Here is an 8,257-nt window from a genome sequence, read left to right as displayed (position 1 = left end):
GGAGGGGAGGGAGGGAGGAAGGGAGAGGGAGGCGGGAAGAGCACAGCCGGGTTACTAAGTCTAAGCTGAAACACAGGGCAGGGCACGAGTCGTCTCGGTGGGTGGCCCCGGCGCCTGGCACCCAGGGTGGCGCCGGGAGCCTCAGAGGAAGGCGACGCGGGAGAGGAAGGCAGCAGGGCGCTGAGGGAGGCTCCGTTTCTGCTGGAAAACAGAGCCCTGTTATCTGCGGCAGCAAAGGAAGAAACAAAACTTTAAAAAGCGACAGACGGGACGGACGAGGCTGTGAAGAGCGATGAAGACGCGTCCTAAAAGCAAACGCTGCCACGGATCCATTTCATTTGGGCCACGTTTGTTAACGTCAAACAAAGTCCTTCCTTTTCTGATTATAAAAGTCATTTAATATGCCCCTTGAAGAAAATAAGAAATAAAAAGGAAATTCAAAGGAACCGAAAGCCAATGACTTAAAGAAATTTTTAAACTAACATTTTAGGTTAATGCATTTTAGGCACATGTATAGTTTTCTAAAAATTAGTTTCTATGTATATATACACACACATATATATATATGTTTTTTTTTAAAAAAACAAAAATTACCATTTCCTGTCCATTGCGACAGGTTTTTGGTTTCTTCTGCTCCCCGTCAGGGTGGCGGGGGCCCCAAAGCTCTTTACCTGGTGCACGTACTCGTCCATACTTGAAGGCATGTCGAAATTGACCACCAGCGTGACACTGACCAGGTCCAGGCCTCGCCCCAGCACGCCCGTGCTCACGACCACCTCGTAGCCCCCGTCCAGCAAGCCCTTTCCAAAAAAGCCACAGGGTTGACAGGTCAGAGTGCGTCCGGGACCATCCGTATACCCAGCGTCGTCCCTGTCCCCTGTGGGCCCCGACCTAGGGGCCTCCCGTGAGCAGTCAGCCCAAGTCCCTCCTCTACCCGTTGGGTGGTCTCTCGTGACCGACTCGGGCACAGCTCTCCCCCGGGCGAACCACGCTCTGCCCCGGCTTCCGCGTGACTATCCCTGGGGTCCAGCGGGCTGGTCCCCAGACGCGGACGCCCGAGCGAAGAACGGTCCACCTCGGCTGCCGCTCGCCTCAGCCATGAGTCGTCAGCAGAGGTCTGCCCTAGACGCCAGCTGCTACCCCGTCTCTCTCAACAGGGAGGCGAAACGGGGTAACGGGCCGAGGCGGGAGCAGAGGGCGCGGGCCAGACCTCCAGCACGCACGTCCTCTCGGCCTGCGGCTTCTCCGCGTGCACGGCGGCGCTGCGCAGGCCCGTGACCTTCTGCACGGCCTCGCTCAGCAGGTCGGCGCCCAGCCGGCAGTCCACGAACACCAGCACCGGCGGCTTGAAGAGCTTCTTGTCCTGAAAAATCAAAGACGCGCGTTTAAACGACGCCTGGGACGTAATTTACAACAGGAAGTTTTTCTGAGAGCAGGACTGTCGCTGGCCACCAACAGGTGGATACACGTTGTCAAGGAGGAAAAGGCATATTCTGTTCAGATGAGGGTTTCCTTTAGAACAGGCACAAGCAGAAGTGGGTCTCCTGCCCCTCGCATTTCCGCTTCGCTTCATTACTATTGAAAAAATAATTAGAAATTTTTAAATACCGTTCGCAGGCCAACGCGACCCGCGTTACCTTAATACTGTTTCTCAGGGACCGTGCGGCATGCATCACCCACTTGACAGACTTAGTTATTGCTAAAAATTCTATTTCTCAAGAGAGAATAGCCAAGAAACACCTTATCTCCCCTTGTATATAAGACTGCTAACAATCTTTGTAACAAAAATAAAATATTCTTGAGAAATAATCTTGACGTTTAAAAGACTTTCTGTGATAAGGAAAAAAAAACCAACTCTGCATCCAACTATACAGCACGTTTTTCACAAATAAAAATGTGTTTGATTCCCACAGAATTGAGGTAGGTAGGTATTTAACAGTATATTGACACCGAAGCCCCCCGAAGCTGCATCTAAACTTCGCTCTGAGATCCACGCGGTGGGGGCGACGGGCGCTGCTCACATTCAGGATCTCGAACAGCTTCTTCTTCTTGGCAGGTTCTTCTACCCACAGGACGATCTGCCGCACGCTAGAGCACGGCAGGTTCTTCTCGCCCGCGGCGATTCTCACGGGGTCCCGCAGCAGCCGGGCGGCGAGCTGTTCGATGCTGGCTGGAACCGTAGCTGACACCAAGACGGTCTGACAGTCGGCGGGAACGTTCTCCAAAACGTCCAGCACTTGCTGTTGAAAGCCCATCTTCAGCATGGTGTCGGCCTGAAATCAGATCATCTTAAAGTCAGTTCTGGACGGAACGGCCCAGAACCACCCAGGCAAGGGTGACAGAATCAGGAACATAAAAATTAAAAACGCTTACACAGAAAACACACCCCAATGTCAAAAGAAAAGAGATCACCTGGGAAAAAGTTATGCTCGTGTAACAGTGTATACCGCGTAACCAGCTGCATGCTTACGATGACACGTGACTTGGATATGTGAGAAGTAAACGGGCCACAGGTAAAAACAGGTGTCCCCTGACAATAATAAAAACGTCGTCGAGCTTTTCTGGGACGTGCTCCACTCCTAGTGCTGCCCGCATGTCTCCACAGCTCACGGAGTCCAGCGTCCCTGACAACGTGACGTCCCTCTCTGTGGCCGAAAATTCCTGCCGAGGGGCCCGGGGCTAAACGTCCAGTCACCAGGCCGCCCCCGAGCAGCTCAGAGCAGCTGGCGGCTCGCGTTCTGAGCGTTGCCTACGCGGCAGGCACCCGCACGCGCCCTGACACTCGTGAGGCGGCACCATTACGACCCCGGTCTCACAGACGAGGAAACGCAGACACACGACAGACACAGTGGTCGGCGAACGGCGAGCTGGGCCGCGGGCCACGCGCTGGCTCCAAGCCCACATCATGAGCACCGAGCGCAACGGTGTGGCTCGGGGTTCAGACACATGAAGAGACCCCGCCTTTACAGAGCCCGGGGTCAGGAAAGGAAACAGACGGGTGGGCCGGAAGTAGCAGGATCCGTGTACCCGGAATGTTACGTGTTTAGATCACAGTGTGCGACACAGTGACCAGCTGCCGTCACACGCTCATTCTGCTCCCGTCACTGAACGGAGTGCCTTTCCAGAACCCCGTTTCCGGTCAGTCCCTAGACGGTGGCCGCTCTACAAACAGTGGCTTCTCTCTTCTTCGGGGACTGTTCGTTCTCAGCCCCTCCTTGTCTCAGGTGACTTCTCTGTGCACTGACTCACCTTCGGCTCTGCCGGCCCTCAGCGCCAGCTCCGATGCTCCAGCCCCTCCCCGAGAGAAACCAGCACGTCCCACCGACTCCAGCGCCCGCCTCCTCGATCCGCCTTCCCCTCTGTCGCCGCTCACACGAAAGTCAGTGCTTCCGAAGCAAACGCGGGCGTCTGACCAAGCGCCACCCCGGCCCACTGCCCCTTCACCAGCCACAGACGCCTACAGCTCGCGGAGTCACCTCTGCCACCGTCTCTCTCTCACACTGTCCCTCACAGCAAGAATCATAAAGGAACGACAGAGACCCGCAGATGTTGCCCTCGACACCTACCACCTGCGCCCTGTCCCGGACCCTTGTCACCTCTCATCTGGGCTCGTCCGCCAACTCCTTTCATTTCTCCGGCAGCAGAATGACCTCCCCACATCACCACTCTAAGCACAGAAAGTGTCACGTAGAAAGTGTCACGGTCCCCCACACCACATCCTGTCCCTCTGCCTCCCCTCCGGGCCCTCTGTGTTTGTGGAGTGATGGTCTCCGGCATGTTTAACGGCCTCATCGCTGAGCGCACGGTGCCCAGTGACTCTGTCCCGTCGAGCAGGGACAGACAGCTGTGGCTTCTCCTCGGCACCGGCACTGTAACTCCGGTTCACTCGGGGACGGCCTGGGGACCCGCTGCGACCCAGACAGACCCCATGCTTGTCGTTTGGGGCAGAGAATGCCTGAGTACCCAGTGAGATCAGGTGACTAGGAGATGCTTTTCCCGCGTGATGCAGAGTCACGTCACTCACGCCTCCAAGCGCGGCCTCACCTCATCTACCACCACGATCCTCACGCCGCGGAGGTCCGCGGAGCGCTGCCTCAGGATGTCCAGGAGGCGCCCCGGGGTCGCTATGACAACCTAATAACAGGAGAAGCAGATAAAGCGTTAGGTACTGACCCTCCTCTCCGTCCTTGCCGAGCGGCTAACACGCGCCAGACGCTGTGGCAGGCACCCCGAATTCGACGACGGCTACATCCCCCAAGCTCTGCTCTCGCGAAGCGCACGATACAAAGGGAGGAGCCGATCAGACGAATAACTAACTGCTCCTGACGCCAGCGCAGGAAGCAGGACGCGGAGCACCTGTCCAGGACCAGCCGACACCTGAGCTGGGACCCAGTGAGCCCTGGACAGGTGCGGAGGGCTCGGCGCTGAGGCTTCCGGGTGGAGGGAGGCGCGGAGGGGCCCAGGGTGAGGCCGACGCGCGGCAGGACCAGACCGGGACAGAACCGCGAGCAGCTGACCACCACCGGCTCTGTCGGCAAGTACCGATCCCTAAACCCCTCCGGGCCTATGTCATTTTTATCTGAAAGTATCCAGATCAAAACTTTTTAAAGAGGCGGACTGAAGAGCTGCTCCTAGCTGCAGACGGAAGAGACAAGATCACTGAGCGTGATTCCGAACCGGATTCTTGAGCTGTACGATTTGACGGGACAATCAGCAGAACACGCACGGATCGGAGCCCCAGGCGACAGTGACGTCGACCCGGCTGTGCCGAGGTCGGCGTCCAGGTCACGTGGCGGGCCTGGCCGCGCAGGACGCCACCCTCGCTGCAGGAGTCACTCTGGGCACCGCTCCCTAGCTGCACCCCACTTTCCTGAGGGTGGCCTTCTCAACCGCAAGGGAGGGGATGTGCTAACCCGGCTCCAGGAGCAGGTGTGACAACTGAACGTCACGGAGCACGCGAGAACATCCAACATGTCTGGCAAACGACAGACACTCAGTGCGTGTGTTCCTCTCCTACGTGAGAGACACTTTAAAAAATGACACTGGGCAGGAACTTAAAGGGCGCCTGCAACCACGTGCAAAACTTCCTCAAGGAACAAATGAGGTCCCGCTCCGCTTCCCTAAGGCACGCCACGCAGCCGGGCCCACCTTCACGCGCTGTCGCAAACGGTGCAGCTGCGGGGGCAGGGGCAGGCCCCCCACCAGCAGCGCGGTCTTCATGCCGGGCAGGCCCTTCATCAGCTCTTTGGCCTGTCCCTCTATCTGGATGGCCAGCTCTCTCGTGGGGGTCAGAATGACTGCGCACGGAGCCGCACTCTGCAAAGACAAGAAAACGAGTCTGCAAACACCCGCGGGCCACCAGTGCACACGGACTGCACCCGCGGTCCCCAACCTGTGGGCACCAGGGACCGGCGCTCCTATGAGATCTAAGGCCTGAGGATCTGAGGCGGAGCTGAGGCGAGATGCGGGCGCCGGGGAGCGGCCGCCGGGGAGCGGCTGCAAATACAGATGAGGCTTCGCTAGCTGCTCACCTCCTGCTGTGCGGCCTGGTTCCTAACAGGCCACGGACCAGTACCAGTCTGCGGCCCCGGGGGGTGGGGACCCCTGGGCTACATCTTCAAGGTGAATTCAGGCGCGTTTCCCTTTTAACATGTTCCCATCGGCCCACCTAGAAGTGAGGCTTCGTGCCTTCTGCTCACTGCAGATTTTGTCTCCAAAACGCACCATACACGGAACTCAGGTCTCGCATAACACAGATATACAATGAAAGCTAAACGTCGCGGCCAGGGAGAGGTGTCTGCAATGGCCAGGGTGGGAAGGAACGTGGAGGTTCGCTCCTGGTCACTCGGCCTCTGGGGTCTCCAGCCATCTCCTCGAGCTGCCTGAAGAGCTGGCCAAGCCGGGCCTTCTCCCGCCTCCCCTCCTGGCCGGCGTCGCCGCCTTCCTCTTCCAAAGAGCCAACTCAGGCGCACATCCCTCCGACGTACTTCACCTCCTCCTGGACAGCTAGCTCTCTCTCTCACGGACTTCCCACCTCATCTCCCACTTTCCAGAACTGCATGCCTTAATTCCTTCTCTTTGCCTACACTTTTTGCTCCTCGTCAGACTTCACACTTCACGTAAGTAGTCGGCATGGGTGCTAAACTAAGGGTAGGGTGCTTTAGACACTATAAACGGATGAGAAAGGTAAGGCAGCATTATTTTAAGATGATCTGTGGATTTAAGGGAGTATTTGAAACTCTCCTATAGTCTTCTGACTTTGGTGTCAGTTTTTAAAAACATCAAACCCAAAGGCTGAATTGACATAAAGCACTGCAGCTCATCAGGTCAGCAAGATTACACGCCCGTTCCAACGGAAAGCTTACTCCTTTAAGCAAAAAGTTAGAAAACATCTTGTAAGGAAAGTCATTTTCGAGACCTGCGATGAAGCTATTTGGTTCGATAAAAGGAAAATCCCCTAAAACTGTGTTTTTCAGACACGCTACTCAATTCTAAATACTGTTTCCGTTTGCAACTTTAACATGTTGAGTTTGAAACCTGGTAACCGGCACGCGTTTCTGAGAGAGACCGTGTGGACCCTACCTTACCTCGAAGAGAGCTCGGATGATGACGGGAAGGAGAAAAGCGGCCGTTTTTCCGGAGCCGGTGTCAGCGCTGGCCAGAATGTCCCGTCCCAGGAGCCCCACGGGCGTCATCTGCATCTGGATGGGGGTGGGGACCTCGTAGCCGGACTGCTTCAGGTTGGCGTGTAAGGCCTCGGGGAAACCGCAGTGCTCGAAGTCCACGATGGGCCTGGCCACATCTTGCCCTTGAACTGAAATCCCTAGCTGCCGCTTAAGATTCTCCACCTGGTCCTCGTGAAGGCCGGAGATGAAGGGGTGCTCTCTGTAGGCGTAGGGCGCAGGGGGCGGGGCGCCGGCTTCCTGCTCCTTCTCCCCGGACCCGGACCGCAGGAGGTGTTTGGCTTTGCACTCCAGGCTGCACACGTCCGCGTCCGTCTTGTCGCAGATGTACTCCCCGAACCGGCCACAGACCACGCACACGGGCTCCCCGGGCTCTGCGCAGCGCTGCGTTTTGGAAAACGACTTAACAGGCTCCTCGGGGAGAGGGCTGTCCTCCGAACGGGCCTCGGCCAGCGGGCCCCGCGATCCCGCGCTGTGCCCGTCCGCAGGTGCGGCTCCCTCCGTCACTACAGCGCCCACTGGGTCACCCGCGCCGTCACCGCACGGGCCTTCCGCTTCCGGTTTTGTCTTCTTAGCCGCACAGCTTTTGCCGTCCTCGAGGGCACTCCGCTTGACCTTGAGAGATCTTGGGACAAACATCCTTCAATATCCTGTCAAGGAAATTGTATAGTGAGATTTCTCTTACTCTCGATGAAGGTCAAGAATAAAGTACCAGCCGGTCACCCTGCAGTCGACTCAGTGCCCCTGAGCTCGGCCTCAAGGAACAGAGAAGCCTCGTGACACCACCTCTGTCAAGCTTTTCTCCCATTCGCGAGTTTCCTCTGCGGAAACGCAGGCCTTTCCTTGCACACGCGAGCGGCGAGCCGCTGCACGTGCCTGCCCCTTGCACTCCGAGTATGGGACAGCACAGGAATCCCGGAGCAAGCCCTACTGCGTTTCCACAGAAGTCAACAGGAGGAAGACTTCACAGCGGCACCTTAAAGCACAGAGAAAACTGCTATTTTGATACAACGAGTGGCACCTTGAGTGCTTGCGACTTCGGGTCACAGAGCTCAGCGCTTCCCGTGTCACCGAATCTTCGCGCACCACGTCCTCAGAGCTGCTACTGTGCTGTCCTGTGTATTACAGACTCGGGTTCGGGAGGAAACGCGGCCACCTGGAGACGAAGCGCCCTGGCCCAGCTCGCACCAGCCTTAAGTGTCAGGTCGCAGGCGCTGTCCCCGAGGGCCAGCTCTCAACCACAGCCGCACCGGTTCACACCACAAATGTTGGTGCAAGCGACGGTGGCTGAGAAAGACGTCGTTTAGCCCGACTCCGGAACCGTCAGATATACTAATAAACATTTTCTCAAAAATAATTCTTAAGACAAACTGCCAGATTCCATTTTTCCGGGAAATCCTAACGAAACTGCAGTTGAAGGTCTAGGACTGCTGTCCCCAAGGCCCGAGGGAGGGAGGGCAGGGAACGCAAGGTCCTCCAAGGGCGGGGCGGAGCCGGCCCTGCTGCTGGGTCCCCACGAGTCGCCACCGCCCCCCACGCTCCACGCCCCCCGGCTCTCCCAGACGCGGCCTTCG

General features: G+C 57.3%; 1 protein-coding gene across 6 annotated transcripts in view; it reads right to left on the bottom strand.

Moving 5' to 3' along the window:
• The window catches only part of DDX59 (DEAD-box helicase 59), a 9,612-nt gene extending 1,368 nt beyond the window's left edge, over positions 1-8,244 (bottom strand). The window contains exons 1-7 of one of the 6 annotated variants that reach the window (XM_025044654.1): positions 6,588-7,322; positions 5,149-5,316; positions 4,045-4,134; positions 2,022-2,273; positions 1,211-1,363; positions 672-800; positions 20-201 (exon numbers count right to left, since the gene is read on the bottom strand). In XM_025044654.1, the coding sequence (XP_024900422.1) occupies positions 142-201; positions 672-800; positions 1,211-1,363; positions 2,022-2,273; positions 4,045-4,134; positions 5,149-5,316; positions 6,588-7,322 (1,587 nt within the window). In that variant the 3' untranslated portion in view covers positions 20-141. The other 5 variants (XM_025044655.1, XM_025044664.1, XM_025044653.1 and 2 more) reach the window with 5 other exon arrangements.
• Positions 8,245-8,257: the final 13 nt, after the last annotated feature.

Source organism: Pteropus alecto, unplaced genomic scaffold, assembly GCF_000325575.1.
Source record: "Pteropus alecto unplaced genomic scaffold, ASM32557v1 scaffold90, whole genome shotgun sequence".
NCBI lineage: Eukaryota > Metazoa > Chordata > Mammalia > Chiroptera > Pteropodidae > Pteropus > Pteropus alecto.
Note: the sequence above shows the minus strand (reverse complement) of the source record. Positions and strands in the feature narration are given on the sequence as shown.